Source organism: Prunus dulcis, chromosome 6 (assembly GCF_902201215.1).
Source record: "Prunus dulcis chromosome 6, ALMONDv2, whole genome shotgun sequence".
Lineage (NCBI taxonomy): Eukaryota > Viridiplantae > Streptophyta > Magnoliopsida > Rosales > Rosaceae > Prunus > Prunus dulcis.
In genome coordinates, this window is record NC_047655.1 from 19,761,988 (window position 1) to 19,785,484 (window position 23,497).

At 37.4% G+C, this 23,497-nt stretch overlaps 1 protein-coding gene, 1 long non-coding RNA gene and 1 pseudogene across 3 annotated transcripts; all 3 read right to left on the minus strand.

Moving 5' to 3' along the window:
- Positions 1-350: 350 nt before the first annotated feature.
- LOC117630420 lies at positions 351-1,789 on the minus strand (annotated as a pseudogene). Its single transcript, XR_004586204.1, has one exon. The product of XR_004586204.1 is annotated as a putative UDP-rhamnose:rhamnosyltransferase 1 (transcript).
- Positions 1,790-3,067: 1,278 nt separating this feature from the next.
- Positions 3,068-7,086, minus strand: LOC117632043. Its single transcript, XR_004586422.1, has 4 exons — positions 6,857-7,086; positions 3,509-3,667; positions 3,342-3,429; positions 3,068-3,221 (listed from the first exon to the last, which is right to left on the minus strand). It is a non-coding gene; the product is annotated as an uncharacterized LOC117632043 (long non-coding RNA).
- Positions 7,087-20,687: 13,601 nt separating this feature from the next.
- Positions 20,688-22,245, minus strand: LOC117631737 (putative UDP-rhamnose:rhamnosyltransferase 1). Its single transcript, XM_034365025.1, has one exon. It carries the CDS (start codon positions 22,208-22,210, stop codon positions 20,789-20,791), a length of 1,422 nt encoding a protein of 473 aa, XP_034220916.1. The 5' UTR covers positions 22,211-22,245; the 3' UTR covers positions 20,688-20,788.
- Positions 22,246-23,497: the final 1,252 nt, after the last annotated feature.

Consider the following 23,497-nt stretch of genomic DNA (forward strand, 5'->3'; position numbering starts at 1 on the left):
AAAAGGTTTGAGACAACTCGTGGTGTGTACAGTATATATTAGTCCTTGTAGAAAAAGGGAAAAAAAGAAAAAAAGAAGACAGATATTAGTTTCAGTGTATCACTGTCGTCTTTTGGTACTGGGTCCAACGGAGAAAGATGTTAAAACATTACGAAGAGTTGGTGGGACTATTCTTCTTCTGACTAGTTGTTAGCAAAATGGTCCCAAAGCATGATCGTGGGCTGATATATGAGATACATAGTTTTGAAAGGATACATAACGCACAGAGAGTATCTTCATGGAAAATTTTCTTAAGTAATAGCATACATAATAATAGTTATAATAACATTCTGAATTGGGAAAAGCTTCTAAACTAGTATTCAAACCTCATGCATGTGCACATGGTTTTCCAAATACTCCACACATTTGTCCATGTATCTATCATGGAGGTCCTTGTCTTTGAATACCTCACCTTTGTTCTTTAGCTCCATCTCTGTAAGCTTTCCCTTCCTCATCCACCACAACCAAATTCAGAGAGTCGGCCAACCATTTCCTGGTAAACGATCCATCTTCTTCATTTCTTGGAACTTCTATTCCAATCTTCTTGTCCCAAAACCTAGCAATTAGCCCTTGGTCATACAAGAAGGGCAACATGATAAGAGGACGTCCATATTGGAGTGCCTCTATGAGTGAACTCCAACCGCAATGAGTCAAAAACCCCCCAATTGAGTCGTGAGCCAATATCTTGGTTTGAGGTGCCCAAGTTGTCCAAACCAGTCCACGACCCTTTGTTCGCTCCTCGAACCCATCTGGTAGCTTCACCGAGTCATTGTCTCCTGACCAACTAGGTGTCCTCAGGACCCAAAAGAAGGGCAACCCAGATAGCTCCAATCCAAGAGCCAACTCGCTGAAGTCTTCTTGGCTTAAGTTAAGCTCACTTCCAAGGGCAATGTAAACTACAGATCCATTCTCTTGTTTGTCCAACCACTGATAAATTCTAGACCAATCTTCTTTGTCTTCTCTAGCTTGCACTACAGGTGGCATTAAGCCTGTTGGAACCACAGGTTTTTGTTGAAGCTCTTGTAGCAAATCGAGCCACTCACCCTCATCTCTCTACAACTTCGAATCAAATAGACTTGACAACCTTGGACCGTCGACTTCACACGAAACAAATCCGAAACACCGGAAGCATTTTGTTTCGTAGCGTCAAACAGTTTCTTGGCCTCAAAAGACCTAAAAACCAAATTTGAAGGGAAAGGGATCCATTCGGGAGGGACAGTGAAGTGCTCTGGTAGTGTTCTAACACCATAGCGATCTAGTCCCTCCGGTGATGTTGGTCCAATGAAACATAGAGTGGATGCGTTGAAAATACTGAAATGTGCTCGTGAAATGCCTAAGCTAGAAGCTATAGGTGGTAGCCAGTGAGGGGCAAAGTCGTGAATAATCCAATCCAGCTTGTTAGTTTGTAGGAAATTGGAAATACCTTGTTCGAGTCCATCATGAGCTATTTTGAGGTATGGGATAACGTGGCATGGCACGTCCATAGTGGCCTCTGCATTCTCGGGCAAATTTTCGACACGTGGCAGCGGGATCTGTACTAAATTGATCAAAGGGGTTAAGTGTTGAGGGATTTTGGGGAGGCGTTGGATGTTTCGTGGGGTGGATATGAAGGAAACTTTGTGACCTCTTCGAGCTACGTGCTGGCAACCTCAAAAAATGGAATTATGCGACCAAAGGCTAGCCATGGAAACAATGCTATGTGAAGCTTCTTAGGCTCAGTTGCGGAGCTCATGGTGGTGGAGGTGCTCATATGGGAACCTCTCTTGTAGGACATCATCATGCATTGATGAATTTGTAGGCCTGAGATGAGGGTCGTGTTGTCTTTCTTTACATTTTTTTATATAAATTTTTTAAATGGATTCTGTGTCCACACCATCTCCCCTCTTACTTTTTATTTATTTATTATTATATATTTTCTCTCAATTTCGTTGTCTTTTTCCCCCTTGTCTTTGTTCATATATATATATATATATATATATATATATATATATATTCAACTTCTGGAAGTGGCAAATGACGAAAATAATCAAAACACGCTTTAAATACTTTATGTTTTAAAGATGTTAAGTTTTGTCCACACATGAAATTAGAACTTTTCCATATGTCCAAACACAAAAATATTTTATCATCACCTTAGCATCATCACCTTCATCATCATTCATCATCATAATATAATAAAATTACTGTCACATTGATGAGTCAAGCACATGCCATGAACATTGTATGTCTTTGATTTTTCCTTTATATTATGTAATACGATAATGAAAAAGACTTTTAACGACATGCAATTTATGTTATATTAAAGGATATGCATATTATATGCCGCACGTTGTTGTAAGTTTATTTTTTATAATTATAAATATTTTTGACAATGTAGTAAAGCTGATTATTATTGATAAGATACCAATTGGGTCTGCAAACAATAATAAATTTCCGATGGATATCAGCTCAAAAATGAAACCAATTGGCCAAAGACTTTGAGCTCTTTTTTTGGTCGAAAAGACTTTGTGCTCTATCTTTATGAGACTTTGTGCTCTATCTTTATGAGATATGAAAATCTCTTTTTGGTCGAAGCCCTAGATTCTCAACCCCCTACTTGCTCTAATTTGTCTACTGAAACCGTACCCCAAAATTCTCCCATGACCACCCCTTACCCCTGCCACCCCTCCCCTACAAACCCAGAAACCCCAGCCAGCAACCAGAAACCCAGAAACCCCTTCTGGTTTTTCACCTCTCCCCAACAACCCCAGAAACCCCCCCAGAGAGAGAGAGAGAGAGAGAGTATTTCAATTCTGTTTTTTATTTTACAAAATGACCATTTTGTCCTCATTTTTAATGGCAAATTAGATGAAATGTTGTGGATTTAGACGGAGTGGGAAAATTGGTTAAAAAAAGAAATTCATATCCTTAATTTTTCAAAAAAAAAAGAATAAGGGGTAATGCAAGGGACAAATTACCAGTATACCCTTCAAAGAATGCATTTTCACACTAATATATCATAATTCTTGTTCATTTCATGCATCCAACCTGAGTTTTTCCAATGTTATATTTGAAATTAGATAGAAAGGAATCTCCTAATGCAAGGATCAATTCATAGCCAATACAAACCTGTCACTCTTTTTTTCGGCAGACATGGGTCAAATGGGAAGAACATGTCAAGCCTTTCCATCCCACCAAAGTCTCTGTCAAAATTGAATTTCTCAGATGTCATGAATAAACCAGCTACTAAGTTGTATTTGGTCTTTACATACAAGACTTCAACTTATACACTACTTCCAAGGTAAAAACATCACATAAGTTACCTGTACTGCTGCAACAGCTTCTACAGCACGAGCTGCTCCTAGCTAGTATAGGTCACCAATCATGGATTTTGTAGAGTTTTACTCTCAACTGTAAACAGTCGAGATGTTATCAAGCATGGCAATGCATGATATTAAAACAGATAATACATGTTATGCATTTTGGCTACCTCAGGAGTATTCTGGCCAAAACAATGAATAAGAGCATTATACTTTTTGAGGTCTCTGAACGGTGTGGATGTAGCATGTGCGTTGATGTAATTAACATCTCCTCTAGACATCCCAGACTGAGCTAATTGCCTTTTCTATGCAGAGAATAACACCAGCACCTGTTTCAGAGGAGAAATTAATAACTGATTCATATTCTAGAATGTGATGTGATTCAATGAAACAAAGTGCAAGGTGACTCTGGATTTGAGTACTAATTACAGCCATAGGGATACTTTCAAATTTCTTAAAATCAATTGGCCAAAAATAAAGTAAAAATAAACGATACAAAATAGTGGAATTTCTTTAGTTTATGCGGAACAAAATAATGAAACTAGTAAATCAACAGAAACAACTTAAAAGAAAATTTTCTTGCTTAGCTCAACAAACTGTACTCGCCCTGACCTAGCATACTAAGTTAATAAATTGAGTAGATATACAAGCAATTCTGAAAGAGATCATTGGAAAGCGATTATTAGAGTTTTTAAATATTTGAACTTGTGAAGACCCGTATTTTTAAAAACTATATATATATTTTGCTGCCTATTTAGTTATATATTTAAGTTGATTATATATATAGTTGTTTTACCATTTTAATAATTATATGTATTTTATTATATCAAATATGTATAGGACGCATGAGGTGGATAACATACGCAGGAGGTGGAAGTTTTTCCTTGCTTTGAGCTTGACGTGTAAGTCAGTTGTGCTAAACTTTCTATTTGAGATTGATTACTCGACAAGTGTCATTCCACTAGATGACTAATCCCTTTTTAGTATGAGCTGGTGGTATTGAGACTTGGAGCAAAGGTTATCAGTTGAAGTGTATCTTCCACCAATTAGAACCCATTGGTTGCCGCCTTAGTATTTACTATAAATAGGGGTCATTTTCTTTGATTTTGAAAACACAGGAGTTTGCATGGTAGTGCGTGCATGGTAATGCATGATAGATAGCAAAGAGAGAGACAGAGAGTAAGAGGGAAAGAAGAAGAGAGAGTGGTGATGAAACTCTTGGAGCTTGGGTTGGGTGATAGTACATGAAGATAAGTAAATGGGTTGTCTTGCCAATTTATTTTAAGGGCTCTCATTACTGAGGTGAGTGGTTTATGTAATGTGTTTTAAAAGTTCTTATTTTGTGATAAAATTTGAAAACCATGAATTATCTTGGATTTGTTCTATTTACAAATATCTCTCTATTTCAAGTCAAGCATGTCTTATTTGGTGTAAACTTTCACGCTATATATATTGATTGGAATATTTGTGAAGTATGTATTATTCATGGAACATGAGAACTTCAATGTTGGGGTATCCGAGGGATAGATGTACCACATGGAGACTGTAAATACGAATTTCCTGCGACAAATAAGACAATTGAAAGGACCCGCCCCGAATTTTCCCCAAAATTCGAGACGAACCCTTTAGAATTCCTGACATCACCCCGATGCCGGGCTCACTTACTAAAGACCGAGACTTTCTACCGAAATTTCGGCAGAGTCTCCCCTATAAATTGGACATTTCCCAAAATTTCACCTGCATAAAAACACATTTAATATCCCCAACTGGCAGCATGCACAATATAATTTCATGCAATTCACACAAATGGCCTTCGGCCTTCCATTAAATCTCAACCAACTACCAAACAATTCGAATACAAATTATGACTAATATTTAGTCTGCGGCTGCACCTAATAACCTTAGGCTGCCTACGTACCCTCCTTGAGGGATCAAGCCACACGTAGTTCTCCCCTAAAACCTAAACACCCACATAGGCAATATCTCAATTCTTTTCTCTTTAATTCACATAATCTCCCCATACGCCGGTACTACCAACGCCACGTATGGGGCCTGTCAACACGCCGGATAACCTACGCCATGTGCGACCATGCCATACTAACACATATCTCCCCATACGCCGGTACAACCAACGCCACGTATGGGGTCTGTCTCAACGCCGGATAACCTACGCCACGTGAGACCTACACGTCATATCACATAACTCCCCATACGCCGGTACAACCAACGCCACGTATGGGGCCTGTCCCAACGCCGGATAACCTACACCACGCGGGACCTCAACATTATATCACAAATCTCCCCATACGCCGGTACAACCAACGCCACGTATGGGGCCTGTCGACACGCCGGATAACCTACGCCACGTGCGACCTCAACACAATATCACAATATCTCCCCATACGCCGGTACAACCAACGCCACGTATGGGGCCTGTCTCAACGCCGGATAACCTACGCCACGTGGGACCTGAACATAATATCACATAACTCCCCATACGCCGGTACAACCAACGCCACGTATGGGGTCTGTCGACACGCCGGATAACCTACGCCACGTGGACCTGACTTTCACTTGGTGGTGCTTGTAGTGAATCCAAAATCCGGGGAGGTACTTAAGGTAGTGCGTATAGCACTCCAAACTGACATTCTAGACTCTTTTGTACCCTTGTACAAACATATATAATTTTAATTATATAAACAAATATTCTAATATTGCGTAAACCCCAACAATAGTCTAGCACCAGATAATCCCCCTGGGAAGGTGAGATTACTCCGGGAGACTCACGGTCAACCAAGGGTCAAACTACCCTAACCCTGGTCAAACGGGCCCACGGGGACCACGACCTCCAAATTCCGATCCGAAAGTTCCTATGGGTTCTATAAGGTATAGGACACTTGTCCTGCAAGTTTGGTTCAGATCGGACGGTCGGATCGCTCACGATCGCACGATCTAACGGTTAATATAAAATATACTCTTTAAATTATTAAATCGGAACATCCGGGGCTCCGATTCACGATCCGTGAATTCCTACACGATCCTAGAATTACCCAGATTAACATATATTAAATTTGGGACCATCCGACGGTCCCAACCTATCGAACCCGGATAACGCTCAATATGCGATCGTCCGTTCGATAGTCAAACGACGTCCGAATTGAGATCCGCGAAATCCTACGCACTCGTGACAACCAGGAGATCGCATTGGGACAATAATACCCCTCTGCTACAGTGCCCACGCGCTGCCGCACGCGCGGGCAGCGTGTGGGTGTCCAAAGCGATAAAGGTTCGCCGGAAAATCTCAACATCTCGGGCCAAGACTTCTACCCTAGGTATAACACCCTATTTGGAGCCACTTTTGTTCTTGGGCTTACCCCAAAAACTGACCGGAAGTGGCCGGAATCGGAGACCCAAAACCGGCCAAAACCTAAGTTGGAAATCAGTTAATCTACGCTCAAAATTAACGAAATCCTACCCAACCATCAGCTAGAGCGTGGAAAATAGGTAGAAAACCATACCTTACTCGTCCAATTTGGTGGAGAAATGAGAGAGAACGAAGGGCCGAAAGTTTGGGAAAAATCTGTCCAAACCGCTACCTTTCGTGGCTGATTCCGGCGACCACGGTGGCGGATCGAGGCGGCGCTGGGGTGGAATGGAAAGTAGGGAGTGTGGTGGTTCCAACGGGACCGGTGCCGCCCCAAGTGGCGGCGTGTGGTGGCGGTGGCGACGACGAGAAGTCGCTGTCGTCGCAAGGGAGGGGGGGTTTCTGGTTTCGCAGGAGAGAGAGAGAGAGAGAAATCTGGGTTTTTAAAAAAAACAACTTCGAAATATTTACGATTTTGCCACTGAACTTGTTTTGCTCGTAACTTCTTCGTTCCAACTCCGAATTGGGCCCACTACGTGTCTACGGACTCGTCTCAGTACGACCTATCCAAAAATACAAGTCACGGTCCCAAACTCTCTCCGGTTAAAAATATGACTAAAATACCCTTTAATAATTAAATAATTATATAAGGGTTAAATTTGGGGAAATTTGGGGTCGGGGTGTTACAACAATAACACGTGTACAAAATAATATTTGTATTTATGAAATTTATGGTTACAATATTTGTATTGAATCCTCTGATTCGATCTCCAAAGTGTTTAAAGAAAATTTGTGTTTGATACAAGGGTCGTAGAGACTTGATCTTGATCAAACGGGTAGCATGAAACTTGTTTGGTGTTTGGGATTTTTCTATGGTGAAGGAACCTGCACGTATTTGTTGTGTTTGGTGGCTCTTCTAAAGTAGGGTGAAGAATGCAGAGAGTTTTCTGTTTCTTCTGAGTGCTAGGTTTTTTTCTCTGACCCCCTCATCGTCTTGAGGCCTCCTATTTATAAGCTCTTGCAGGATGTTTGACCTAAATAACTTTCCCTCTTTAAAACCTTCCTTTGTGGAATTCTGATTTGATTTTGAAATCAATTCCAATAATTTGGCAATTTAACCAAATTATCTGCTATTGATTAACTTGATTAATATTTGATTTGAATCAAAGTCAATCACAGAAGATTCTTTCCTTTAATTTTGTCTTCACTTTGAACCGTTTGATGCACTCCATCGGATGTCGCCACGTGTCACTTTTTGACAACTAATCCGATTTTGATGAGTCACACGCCACATGGGCGAATTATGGGGCCCACAATTTAATCCACCAAACCCTAATTATTTTCTTACTTAGTGGGATTTAATTTACCAAAATTTCCATGTCTACAGAGACATAGGGCAGTGAGGCCAGTAGGGATCACGTGGTTGGTTACATGCTATGAAGGATAACCGAAATATGAAAGGATGATGTGATATGATCTGGATTGGTGTATCTTTTCTTGATATTTTCTAGAGTGTAAAACGGCATTGCTTGACTGTCATATTACATAATCTACTCACTGAGCGGTGGTTGCTCATCTCTCACCCTATTTAATTTTTTAGATGAATTAGTGGGCAAGACAAGGACTAAACCAGTTGAGGCTGAATTAGATGAGAGTTGATTTTTGGAGCTATTTTTGTAAGAGAAGTTTATTTCAAACCCAATGTTTCGGCTTTTATTTATTTTATTTTACTTTTTATTTTTTCACGCACCGGGCTGGGGATTTCCATCGACCCCGGGGTCTGGGGTGTGATAGAGCTATACTAAGAACTATGGATTGCATTACACAAGTTATCCATCTGTATTAGAAGGTTATAGTGATGCAAACTAGATATCAAATACGAGAGACTCAAACTCCACAAGTGGATATGTCTTTACGTTATGAGGTGCAGCTGTATCTTGAAAATCTACAAAACAAACGTGTATTACTAGATCCACTATGGAATATGAATTTATTGCTTTGGATAAAGCTGGAGAAAAAGCTGAGTGGCTTCGTAATTTCTTTGAAGATATTCCAAATTGGCCAAAGCCTGTGCCCGCAATATGTATACATTGTGATCATTAAGCGACGATTAGGAGGGCACAAAATAATATGTATAATGGTAAGTCTCGAACACATACGTCGAAGACATAATACTGTAAGACAACTGCTCTCAAGTTGTATAATTACTATTGACTATATAAGGTCAAGAGATAATTTAGCGGATCAGTTTACTAAAGGTGAGAGAGCTAATTAACAATTCATCAAGGGGAATGGTGCTCAAGCCTATATCTCAATAGTTGCTATTATGGACACCCAACCTAGCTGACTGGAGATCCTAAGACCTAGGTTCAAAGGGACAACTAAGTTATGTGTGACTAAAGTGGGAGCATTGTGGGCATTCCATCCCTTGCCCATTCCTATGATGATACAATACTCCCTGAATTGTGTATGGTTAGGTTAAGCTTTTAATGATTTATGTGACTTGGAAAACCAAGTTGAGTGTAGCAGGATACTCTTTATAGGAAATCACCTATATCAGTACAAAATGAGGCCGTTTCTATGAGAATTGCAAGGCTCAATTCTCTAAAGTAATGACAAAAAGACATAACCTAGAACCAAATGTGTATGAAAAGGTATTATGTGAGTAATATTCTTTCGATTTACACGACGACTGAACAGTTCAAGACATCATGTTCACTGATTAGCTAGTAAATTTGATTTTACTTCACTATGGAAGGTTCGAGGCCAAAAGCTACCTATCTTGATGTGGTGCCTTTTCAACCGAATTCTCTCAAGTGTCTGCATTGTACATTTTTGCATTAACTAATTTTCATTCATGTGGGGAATTGTTAGAAAATTATAATATATATATATATATAATATCAATAATTGAATGGAAATTAAATTGTGGGACCCATGAGTTTTAGTACATGACTTTTATGAATTGGTATGTATCCATTGGGAATAGTCATGTTCTTAACTGAGGCAAAATAAAATATTATTTATTTTTTTTGAATAAAATAATAATACTTTATGTGAAAAGTTCATTGTTTCATAGAAATTGAAACATTATACTTCTTGACTTAGTTGCATTGTTTTATAATAATTGAAATATTACACTTCTTGGCTTATAGTTGCAACATGAAAAGACACATTTGTTGATATTGTTCAGTCACATCTTTTCTGAATAGAGGCCTTGTTGCCTATAAATAGAGAAGGTTCTACAACATTTTATTCATCTAATTGTCATCCAACAATAGAAGTTTTTAGAGCATTTCACTACAAAAAAAGAAAGCATTAGTCACATTTTTATAGCAACAAATTTGTTTTGGTAACATTTGAATGGGTGGTCAATGACTTTGGTTACTAGTTGCCATTATTTGTGACTAATTATCTCACACTTTAAAGAATTGGTGAGTATTGATTTAAATATAATAAATGTAAACCAACTGACACATGAACAGTAATTTGTTGAATATAATATTTGAGAATAATCTTCATTGAGAGTAGTAATCCAATTAAAAATTTATAGAACACAACAAAAAGGAAATACGTATACAAAAACAATTAAATATTACAATGGTTAACCAATAAAGTATTGCAAATTTATCCAGATTCAAAGAAAACAATTTATTACAATTTAAATTAACTTTCCAACACTTTACAATTCACAATTGCTTCTAATTGGTAATAAAGAATACAACTTCTTGTCGCATCCATCCTTCCCTGTGAATATTTTAGATCAAATACATTCCTAGCAACGGCTCCATTGCCAGCGCTCTTGAAGAACACAGTTTGTTCTTGCCCAAGTGGTTTCTTCCACGACTATCTTCTTACTCCTACTCCAGAGCGGTGATTGAATTTCCTAAGGTGCCTCCATCCCCGATCCGAGGCTCTACTTCCTTATTTTTGTATGTTGTTTTATCAATCATAAAATCTTAATCCTTACTTGTTAGGGCTTGTAGATTCTTTTTTGAAATGGGGCTTGTAGATTCTTAATTTGATTTTCATGTATTATTTGGATCTTAAATGGTTAATATTTACATCATCAAATTTGAGTCCTCCCTGCCTTCTTGACAAATTTGATACTATATGTTTAATATTGGTATAACCATGTGGGGTTGCCTTGATTAAATTTGCATTTATGAACTTTTTGCCTGATGGGGTTGCCTTGATGAAATTTTTTATCTTGTGATTGTTTCCAGTTGTTATGAATAAATCTTGGGTTAAATTAGATAGGGCAGGTGAAGAATATAAGACGTGTCTGCAATAATTTATTGATGATTCATTGCTTGTGCATCTCACAATGGGATGCTCAAATGTCTTTGCAAGAAGTGTTATAATCGGTTTTGGCGTGAACCAAATCTTGTTTGGACACCCTTATTATATGAAGGGATGGATCCACGTTATGAAGATCAAGTCTGGGTTTTTCATGGTGAACATTTACCTGACCCTGACTACATGGAGGATGTAGAAGAACAACAATTGTGTGAACCCACAGTTAATGAAATCCACAATGTCTTGTATGATGTTTTTGAGAGCGATAGCCCTGCGAATGATCGCCATGTTGATACAAAGGGTCAAACTACTAATGTGCGAGCCGAGTATGCAGAAAAGTTTTATGACATACTCAATGATGCAAACACACACTTATACCCTGGTTCAACAACGATGAAGAAGTTAGAGTTTCTTGTTAAACTGTACCAAGCCAAATGCTTGTCAAGTTCGATTGATAAGGGAATGGATATCATGTTAAAGTTGGTGAAAAGTATTCTTCTAGATGGGGAGACATTAACATACCAAAAAATTGATGCGTGTCCGAATGATTGTATGCTATACTTGAAAGAATCTATACTTGATGATTCTTGTAAGCATTGTGGGCAAAGTAGGTACCGAAAACAAGATGTGAAGGAGACTGGTGATACCAGAAAAGTCCCGGCTAAAGTGCTTAGATACTTACCACTAGCACCTAGATTGCAGCGCTTATATTTGTCAAGGTATACAGTCGATCACATGTCGTGGCATGCAAAGGAAATGACCGATGATGGGATACTTCGACACCCAGCAGATTCTCCTACATGTAAACATTTGGATAAAAAATACCCTTTTTTTTTTTTTTGCAGATGAGCAGCGTAATGTTCGTTTGGGGTTAGCCAGCAACGATTTTAACCCTTTTGGCCACATGAGCTCATCTCATAGCACTTGGCCTGTTGTGATCATAGTGTACAATCTCCCTCCTTGGATGTGCATGAAACAACCATACATGATATTATCACTCCTAATTCCGGGACCTACGGCTCCTGGAAATGATATAGATGTTTATATGGCTCATTTGATTGATGAGTTGAAGTCTTTGTAGAAGGTTGGAATACCTACTTATGATGCTGCTAATAAAGAAACTTTTATTATGAGAGTAGCGCTATTGTGAAATATCAGTGATTTCCCTGCATACGCAAACTTATCTGGATAGAGCACCAAAGGAAAAATGGCGTGTCCTAATTGTAATGACTCAACACATTCGTTTTGATTAAGTCATGGGAGGAAATTCAGTTATATGGGTCATCGTCTTTTTCTCCCACTAAACCATTGATTTCGCAGACAATTTAGACCTTTTAATGGAAAACAAGAACAGCGACCAGCTCTAGTTCCACTTTCAGGTATTGATTGTCTCTTACAATTATCAAGTTTACAATTCAAGTTTGGCAAGGGGGCAAAGATAAATACTGTTCCTATTGTACCATGTGTCAGGGAGTATAAATGACCGTGGAAAAAACAGAGGATTTTCTTCATTCCGACTTATTGGAAAGATTTGTTGATTCGCCACAATTTAGACGTCATGCATATTAAAAAACATTTGTGACAATGTTGTTGGGACTCTTTTAGGTATTGATGGAAAAAGTAAAGACACTATAAAGGCACGGGCAGATTTAAAACTATTGAATATAAAACCAAAGCTTCACCCAGTCAGAAAAGGTTCAAAAACATATCTGCCCCCAGCAGCTTTCAACCTTTCGAATGCAGAAAAGACCACTATTTGTGAAGTATTAGCTTCGATTAAAGTGCCAGATGGTTTCTCGTCTAATATTACCCGATGTGTTCGTGTCAAAGAGAGAAACGTAATTGGGCTAAAGAGCCATGATTGTCATGTAATGCTGCATGAATTTTTGCCAATAGCCATTCGTTGTGTGCTTAACAATAAACTCTGCATGGTTATGATAGAGTTGTGTTCATTCTTTCGGCATTTATGTCAAAAGAATTTATCCAGTGCTGCATTTTCACAACTCACACCAAGCATAGCCCTAACTCTTTGTCACCTTGAGTGCATCTTTCCACCTGCCTTCTTCACCATTATGAAGCATCTACCAATCCAACTTGCTGAAGAAGCCTAAATTGGAGGTGCAGACCACTATCGATGGATGTATCCATTCGAACGGTAAACAAATCCATTCTTTCCCTTACGTTTATTGAACAATAATGCTTTATATACGTGCATATTTGTGTTATCATAATTTTATTTTTTTGCTACAATAACATAGGTTTTTGAGAACTTTGAAAAAATATATGTGTAATAAAAGTTATCCTGAAGGATCAATTAAATTAGGATGTATTGCAAAAGACACTATATCATTTTGCTCCATGTACCTAGAAGGTGTCGAATCAAGACGCAATCGACCGAACCGAAATGCTAATCACGGAGCTCGAAATGTCCCTGGTGGATTTTCAATCTTTCTAAATTCTGGTCATCACATTGGTCGTAAGGGTTTGTCAGTGCATATGGATGAGGCCAAGTGGCAGTGTGTCTCAAGATATGTCTTATCCAATTGTCCTGAAGTGCAACCATTTGAAAGGTTTGCATTACTCCAACTAAGTATATTAATAAAATTAATTTATATAATAGTCTAGTTATTATGCTTATACCCTACATTTTTCTTTAGAAGGCATAAGCTTGCTAGGAGGGCAAATAGAGGAAGAAGGACATTGTGGGAGGCTAATCGAGAATCAGCGAAAAATTTCCCAAGTTGGTTTAAGAAACATGTAACAAAAAATGATTTTAGTAGTATTTCAAACGCATGCCTTTATTGAGTTTTGAATTAAAATATTTACTGTTATTATTATTTTTTTTTTGGATATGTTGGTAGGTGAAGAACATGAAAGTACATGGAGCTGGTTCTGTCCACGAGGACTTGTGCCCATTGGCTTCAGGTCCTAGTCGTTGGTGTAAGAAGTATAAGAGATATGTTATCAACGGTTATCAGTTTCGGGTGAAGAAATTTGATAAAAAGAATAAGACTCAAAACAGCGGGGTATTTGCTACATCCGAGGTTACAAGTTATGCAAGTACCCATGATACTAATCCAATTGATGGTAGAGTTGACTACTATGGGGTCCTTACTGACATTATTGAGATTGACTATCATAATGATTTGAAGATACTATTGTTTGATTGCGATTGGCCAAACACCAGTGGTCGTAATAATGGGGTCAAAGCAGATATACATGGCTTTCAATTGGTTAATTTCAATTATCTTCAGGCCCCTGGGGATACACTCATACTAGCATCCTAAGTACAACAAGTTTATTATGTGCAAGATCCTAAGGAAAAAGATTGGCATGTTGCAAGAAAAACCAAGCCCCGAGATTTGTTTGACATGAATAATACTGGCCATATTGATCATTGCGAACCCCAAAATCTGGACGATGCATTGATTGAAGATGAAGAAATAGAAGTAAGAACCGATGTTCTTGGAATCACTATAAACAGATTGTTGCCACTACAAGTCCCTGCTTATAGTGAAGGAGGAACTGATGAGGAATCAAATTCAGATGACGAATTTGGTTGACATATGAGTCTATGAATTCATATGTATTGGCAGGTGTCCTTGTTTTGTTCTCTTTTGGCCTCCTTTGGATGGGTGATGCCTTTATCTATTGGATTTTTGTCTTGTGTGCAGTAGCCTTTGACATTTATAGTAATGAATTTCAAATAAAAGAAAACGAAAACTTCTTATTCCTGAAATTGTTTATGTTTTGAAATTTTGAAAGCAATCATGTATACTTAAGCTTTGGCATTTATATTAATGACATAAGGACATAGTACACATACAACTAAACATTAATAACGTGTACATAGAGAAAATTACACAGTTCATACATAATTTTAAGGGAATACTACTCCCCATCATCAGATAATTCTTCCACTAATTCATACTCATTCTAGAACCATATTCAAGGGTCTTCCTACACCCGTATTGACTCGCAAGTGGTTTTATCCTCAGAACATCACTTTCTTTTTTGGAGAAAAATTCAGTTCTACCATTTTGATTGCAAGCTATGCCAAAACATTCAGAATTAGTATAAGAGACAACATCTAAAATTTCAGACTCACCATTTTTCAGAGGTGTTGATTGATTAATCAGAGATTGTGGTGGTTGATGACTTATTGCAGCTATGATCCTTGAACCATCCTTCTTAAACAACATTGGCAACGAAATCTTTAGCATTTCTTCTCGAACTGCTGCTACGGAATTCATGGATGATGACCTCGACAAGGATTCAGCTGAAACCTTTTCTTTCATCCTATCATGTGGAACGTTTTCTTTGATCTTATCATTTGGAACTTCAGTTGAGTACATTGGTTCACCAAAGTCCAACTTACATTTTGCAGTTGGACATTTTTTATGATGTGGTTTTCTTGGAGCCTTTGGAGGATTTGGAAACTGATTCATTGCCACAAAAAGAGCAAAAGAACAAGAACAAAGGCTGGACCAAAAAGAGTACAGGCAAAGATAAACAAAAAAGAAGGGGAAAGTGAAGCAATAGCTAAAGGTTGGTAGGTTGAAGAAATAAGTGTATGACTTGATTAAACTTATCCACTTTTTGTCCCCCTAAATGTTGGGAAGTGTATAACATAAAAGGTCAAAAATATAAATATCCCAAATTTTTTTTATTTTGGGTGAAATACCCACATCTCTTTAATTAATTTTAGACAAATTTAATTGATTTATTATACTTTTGTTACTTTAAAAGAAGGTATCTCTTGTTTGTATTTTATTTATTTATTAAGGAAGTTAAACATGAAATTAGGATATTAGGCGCCAATATAGTGTGTTTTGGCGCCTAATGAATTATTTTGAGTTTTAAATTATTATTTTTCAAATGTTAATTACGCTTTGGGAATGCAAAACTGGCATAAGTGCTTTTTCACAAACCCACTTTAATCTCTAGATAAAAGGAAAACCCACTTTACTCTTTGACAAAAGAAAAATCTACTTTACTCTTAGTCTCTCTATAGAATACATGGGTGATACTGCTTCGTTAGATGCAGACAACGACTTGCAATTGCCCCTAAGAAACACACATACAAGTATTAGGAACACACAAATTGACAATCGGGAAGAAGATGACGTGCCAAGAAATGTGAAAGGAATTGTAAATGAGGCTGCTGATGACCATGAAGATGACGGTAGTATCGTACGTAATGGTAAAGCACATGGGTTAAATAGACCAAATTGGGCAACATAGAGCATTGAGGTGGTGGAGTTTAATGCAAGGAGTCAAGCCATTGCCCCAAAAGAAATAGTAGCTCAATGGCAATGGTTTCTAGGGCTAATGGTTGTGGACCAAGGTTTGTTTTCAATTGATGTACAAGATTGGCGACATTTTGAACATGGAATGACACTAGGCGATGCATGGAAATGAATCAAGGTATAAAGTATTTTGTGAGTTGGATTTGTTTATAAATAATTTGATCTACACAATATTCTACTAGTATTATCTATTTGTATCACATGTGTTAATATGTAAAGGCTTTTTATCAGGGGTCACGTTGACCCCTGGGATGATGGAAAACACCTTTTAAGTTGGTACCTTGACCCATTGATTGGTTGATGGCTGGGCAAGAACGACCACCACTTGTTTGTGGAAAGCCCTGACTAAAGGGAATCAAAGCAACTTCCAGCTTCTGCTGCCTTGCTCGTTATAATCCACGACATGTTCATCTATATATAATTCATATCTTGTATATGATTCGTTCTTATATCTTGCACTGATCCGCCATTGCTTCATATCTTGTATATGATTCATTCTTATAATATATTCTCATAGGCATCTTGTCTACATTCTATAGATGAATATAACTCAATAACCTCAATTATCTTCAGCTCTACCAATCATGTAATGTAACTTATAGGGTCGTGGTAAGCCACTAGGTTATAGTGGATTGCCCTTTAGTTGATGCTTTTATGAATCTAGTATTCCATTTCAGATTAGTATGTTTCTTCTTGACTTCTTTTGATAATTTGGTCATATGTTCTCTTTATGTAAGGCTCATCACCATGCATATAGGACTTACATCACATAGCAGCAATACATTTATATGTATTAATGAGGTTAAAACCAACATGAAGTAACAGGTGATGCAAAAGTATAATAAGCAATAAGAGCAGGAATGTAACTTTTCAATGAAAGTTAAAAGGTTTCTTGTACTTTAAGAGTAGTGAATTGTAAGTGCTTTTGGTCTTCGTGTTTCAATTGACTATTCTGATTAACTTATACATGTCAAACCACTAAAATGTTAATGTATATAGTTGAATATGAATGCAGAGGACAATTGATTGGTCTGATCCAGAAACGAAAAAGAAGGCACCCAAAATACGGGTCGTGGCTGAGCAGAAACTCAATCATCTTTGGAAGAAACACAAGGCCAATCTAAAAAAGAATTGGTATGATCCTTTTTTGAATTCAGAGGAACGATGGAATTGCACCGATGACAGGGTTAGCAAAGAGCAGTGGAGGTTATTGGTGCAATATTGGGAGACTAGTCCAGCGCAGGTAAAACATGAAATATGTCTTTGGTTTTTTTTTTTTTAAATGGTCAATTGTTTGACGCTGTATAAAATATTCATACAGAAACGATCGATTACAAATAAATGTAATCGTGTGAAGCGCAGGATGCACTACACAACGGGGACAAAATCATATGCCCAAGTGAGGAACCAATATGTAAGTATCACAGTTTTTCTAGTCAATTAATGCGGAGCATGTTATCGTATTGTAAGTCTGCTTATGTAAGTTCTCATAATGTTTTGATCGTATATAAATGATAAAAACATAGAACAGCTGGTATATACTTTCAAATTTTTAATTAATGGGCCATGAACAAGTGATTTTGTGGATGGGTTAAGAAAAACTTCTTTTAGGTACTCGTGCTATGATTTAAAATAATATTTGATATGTGAACTGCCTGGTGGATTTTAGAAGGTGAATCACAGAGGTGTCTCCCCTGACAGATGCAAAATGTTTGAACTATGCCACCTAAGAAAGAATGGAACACCTCTGAATGAGACAGCTGCAAAAGCTATGGTGAGGTTGAATTTGATTGTATTTTAGGATATGTTGTCTTGTGTTGTTTGTTATAGAGACATCCATGTAGAAGAATGCACAGTTAACAGATATATATATATATATATATTCTTTGTGATTACTTCATGCAGGATTATATGAATTCAAATATCATTGATATTAGGGATAAAGAGATGCAAAACCAACTACCAGATGAAGTAACAACAGAGGAAATCAATATTGTATATGCTGAAGTGCTTGGAAGAGAGAAGGGTAATCGGGTGAGAGGATATGGCATAAGGGTGAGAACTGAGGATATGTTGGGTGTGTTGAGAGAAAAAAGAGGTTTGAGGCTGGAGTTTGATGATATGCGTGAGTCTTATGAAGAAACAATAGTGCAGGTTACGAAGGATGCAAATGAAAGGGAAGAGAGAATTAAAAGGGAAATGAAAGAGGAAGGAGAGCCACAACGGAAAAGGTGAAACGTTTGGAGTAACTTTTAACGAAACAAGAAGCCATCATGGAAAAGGTTTTAGCCAATGCAAGCAATGTTTCTAACATTGATTTTGAATTGCTACTGGGACATGTTTCATCAAGCACTCTGCAGGTAGCACTTTGGTTCTAATAGATTGGAAGAAATTATGACTGCAACCTTACATTCACCTTACATGCCAAGCCAAACATTAATTGATCAAGATGGTTATAGACCAATACTAAGGGGGATAGAAGAGGAGGAGCATGAAAGGAATGTAGGCCCTGTGTTCAAAGTTTGAAAAATATGGTTAGAGTTTATGGTATCTAGACCATGCAGTACCATTAGGGGTGTAGGAAATTGCAATGAAAGTCAATATCTTTATTAAATTGTTTATTGAATTTTAATGGAATTACAATAAACAACAGACATCAATAAAAACAATATTTTTTTAATTAATTATTGAAAAATGAAAAGTAAAAAATGTACAAACAGAAATTGTAATTTTTTTAATATTTTAATACACAGATATTGATTTAAGTAACAAAAATGTATTGTCAATTTGTTGAATTTGATGGCCTCATTGTACTTAAATACTATTAACAATCAAATACGTAATATGAAGTTGATTGGATAGTCAAATAAGTAATAAAATATTGTAAATTGAAGTTGATTGGAAAGATGATGGGCCCCACATGCTGTTAAGAGTCAATTTCCACAATGTCACGAATGTTGTTATATCAGTGACAATAGTCTTTAGTAACGGCTTCATATGTAATGAAGCCCAAAATTGTAACTACATTGTGACTATTGCTTTTACAACAGTCACTAATAAAAAGGTAACAATTGTTGACTTTTTTTTATAGTGTTTGTAGCATTATTATATTTTAGAAATATAGTTATTAGTAAGAGAGAATTCATACACAAGTTCGAGTTCACTTTTCTTGGGGATTGTAGTGCTAATTTAACAAGAAGTCGATCGTTGTATCCTGAGAGACGTTTGCCAAGCAAATCCTAAAAGCACCTGTGAGGAGACAATTTCGTCTTGGGGAGATAGTACCAAGTTCTAGACTCGATCATCTGTATTTTGAATTTTCCTTGTCATTTTTTTTGGTATTTATTTCGAATTTATAGTAAAATTTTATTTTCGAAATTCTGTAAATATAACAATTATCTTTATATTTTACCAACACCTAGTTATAGGAATTGACACTCAAGTAACAACCTCCAGGTTTAAAACGAATTCTACCTGTATAGGTAATCCGTGGGTAGTGGCTGATTTTCTAGTAGAATATCTCACCATTTCTTGAAAGCCATAATTAAAAAACTGGAAGAGCAAATATATGGAAAAAAAATTCCAATATTTTTCTCCCCAGAACATGACAACAGAGGGAAAAGTTTATGAAGTGGATCCGAGAGAAGAAATTTGGATGGAGATGTGTGAGGCGGTCAATGTTTCTTGGAGTGGAGATGATGGATTGACCCTTTTGCGCAATGAGCTTGGCAAGTTCTAGTTCATGGAGAAATTTTTGTATGTTCCGGGTATACCAACTGGTTAGTGTATCATCCAATATACATAGGATATGTGAAAATATTTTACTCCTAGCTAGCTAGTGTACTCGGAACATACAAAAATTACCATTAATTACTACAATATTACACTATTTTCTTTTGTGCTCTTTGAGCTTAAAGGCACAAATATTTGTGTTTATTTTCAATAACCACGGTGCAACCCCATTTTAATAGTTTTGTTTAAAGGAGTTTTCATTAAGGGTGGGCGCGGTTCGGTTCAATCTGATTCTCACCTCAACCGAAATTGAAATCGATAATATTTAACCGGTCCGATTTAAGCAAAAAAAATTCAAAAACCGGCCGATTCAGTTCTAATCGATTTCGGTTTTGAACCGGATTATTAGGCAGGTTTTATTGTCATTCTGTCCCCTTGTGCTACTAGGTCCAATGGCAAAAGATGCATGTTAAAATACTACAAAGAGTTGGTGGGACTATTCTTCTTACTAGTTGTTAGCAAAATGTCGAGTTAAAAATTCCCTGATGATAAATGGACCCAAAGCATGATCGTGGGCTGATATATAATAGTTATAAAGAAAATTCTCTTTATACAAGTTGATACTGCGATTGAATGTACTTCCAGTAGGTCAACGGTAACGTTAACTTTATAATAAAATATTTAGAAAAGAGGCATGGGAAACAGGTTTAGTTAAAGCTCAATTCGCTAATAAAGCATGATACCTGTCAAGCATGCACATGGTTTTCCATATACTCCACACATTTGTCCATGTAGCTATCATGGAGGTCCTTATCTTGAAATAGCACACTATATTCTTTGGCTCCATCTCTGTAAGCCTTCCCTACCTCATCCACCACAAGCAAATTCAGAGACTCGGCCAATGATTTCCTGCTAAACGATCCATCTTCTTCATTTCTCGGAACTTCAATCCCAACCTTCTTGTCCCAAAACCTAGCAATTAGCCCTTGGTCATATAAGCAAGGCAGCATGAGAAGAGGACGCCCATATTGAAGTCCCTCTATCAATGAACTCGCCCCGCAATGAGTCAAAAACCCTCCAATTGAGTCGTGAGCCAATATTTGGGTCTGAGGTGCCCAAGTTGTCCAAACCAGGCCACGACCCTTGGTTCGCTCCTCGAACCCATCTGGTAGCTTCCCTGAGCCACCGTTTCCTGACCAACTAGGTTTTCTCAGGACCCAAAAAAATGGCAACCCAGATAGCTCTAACCCAAGAGCCAACTCTGTGAAGTCTTGTTGGCTGAGATTAAGCTCACTTCCAAGGGCAATGTACACCACTGTCGCTTTCTTCTTTTTGTCCAGCCACTGAGCAATTGTAGACCAATCTTCTTTGTTTTCTCTAGCTTGCACTACAGGTGGCATTAAGCCTGTTGGAACCACTGGTTTTTGTTGAAGCTCTTGTAGCAAATCGAGCCACTTCCCCTCAGTCTCTCTACAACTTCGAATAAAATAGACTTGGCAACCTTGGACTGTTGACTTCACACGAAACCAATCCGAAACGCTAGAAGCGTTTTGTTTCATACTGTCAAACAGGTTCTTGGCCTCAAAAGACTTTAAAACCATATTTGAAGGAAAACGAATCCATTCAGCAGGGGCAGTAAATTGCTCTGGTAGTGTTCTAACACCATAGCGATCTAGTCCCTGCGGTGATGTTGGTCCATAGAAACATAGGGAGGACGCGTTGAAAACACTGAAATGTGCTCGTGAAATGCCTAGGCTAGAAGCTATAGGTGGTAACCAGTAAGGGGCAAAGTCGTGAATAATCCAATCCGGCTTGTGAGTTTGTATGAAATTGGAAATACCTTGTTCGAGTCCATCATGAGCTATTTTGAGGTATGGGATTATGTGGTATGGCACGTCCATAGTGGCCTCTGCATTCTCCGGTAGACCTTCGGTACGTGGCAGCGGGATCTGCACTAAATTGATCAAAGGGGTTAAGTGTTGAGGGATTTTGGGGAGGCGTTGGATGTTTCGTGGGGTCGATATGAAGGAAACTTTGTGACCTCTTCGAGCTACGTGCTTGGCAACATCAAAAAATGGAATTATGTGACCAAAGGCCAGCCATGGAAACACGGCTATGTGAAGTTTCTTAGGCTCAGTTGTGGAGCTCATGGTGGTGGAGGTGCTCATTTGGGAACCTCTCTCTCTCTCTCTCTTTGCGTATTATGAGCGCAACTTGTAGGACACCATCATGCATTGATGAATTTGTAGGCCTGACCCCGAGAGTCGTGTTGTCTTTCGTTACCTACTTTTTCCCTTCCATTCAATCGAATATAAGTAATATCTTTCTTCACTCATTGATATAGAAAACAAAACTCTGCCAAGAAAATTTGTAATTATAACTGTCACATCGAGGAGTCAGACACATGCCTTGAACATTTTATATCTTTGATTTTTCTTTTATATTTTGTAATAGATGGCCTGGAAGGAACAAAAGAAACGTCTTGTTCTTTCTTCAACAATTTCTAACCTCTAACACTACAATGAAAAAGATTTTTGACGACATGCAATGTATGTTATTAAAGGGTATACACATTATTTTGTCATATAGTAGGTCTAGTTTTCTAGGCGTAACATATATAAGTTTTCAAATAAATTTTTTTAGAAAAATAATGAGAATAATAGTAAGAATGCACAAGTCAATTTGCTTTTTTTCCCTTCACATATATTACTGGAAAATGCCATAAGAAAAAGAAAAAGAAAACAGATCAAGTGTGTGGGATTTTGCCACGCTGGTGGTGGATGATGAAGATTGATGGATTTTCCAAGTTAATTTCAGTGGGCGTTGAGAAGATAGGGAGGATAAAAACGACAGAACCGTTTTTTGTATTTTATTATTGTTTTTTGTATAAATAACAGAGTTTGACTTCCGTTATGTTTGTGGACTGATATCAAAATCTATATATATAAAGCAAAAGGTAGAGAATAGTAAAACATTCAAAATACCATAAAATGTTCTTGGTTAATGTAAACATTAAGAATTGAAATTATTAATTAAATAAGGATAATATGGTAAATTCACACTTTTTTATATTTAAAAAATTAAATTAAAAGAAAAATTAAATAAAGAATCCTATTTTTATGGAACACAACTACTCATTATCTTTTTTAATTCTAAAATAAATTTAAAAATTTTAAAAAAAACTCTCGCAAGCGCAGAAGCCCGTGCTGAGGGGCTAGTATTAGATAAGTGAAGAAGTGCAGTGTATGCCATAGTTTGATGCAAAAACAAAATATTATAGGGGAGGGATGAAATTCTTATCTCTTTGCTTTTATTTATTTGATTTATTTACACTAATACCCTCTAAGATTTTTCATGCTTTCATATAACCCCTTGAGGTGCTAGAAATAATACAAACACCCCCTCATGTTTCAAAATGATTTCACTTCACCCCATAAATCTAAAAAAAACCAAAA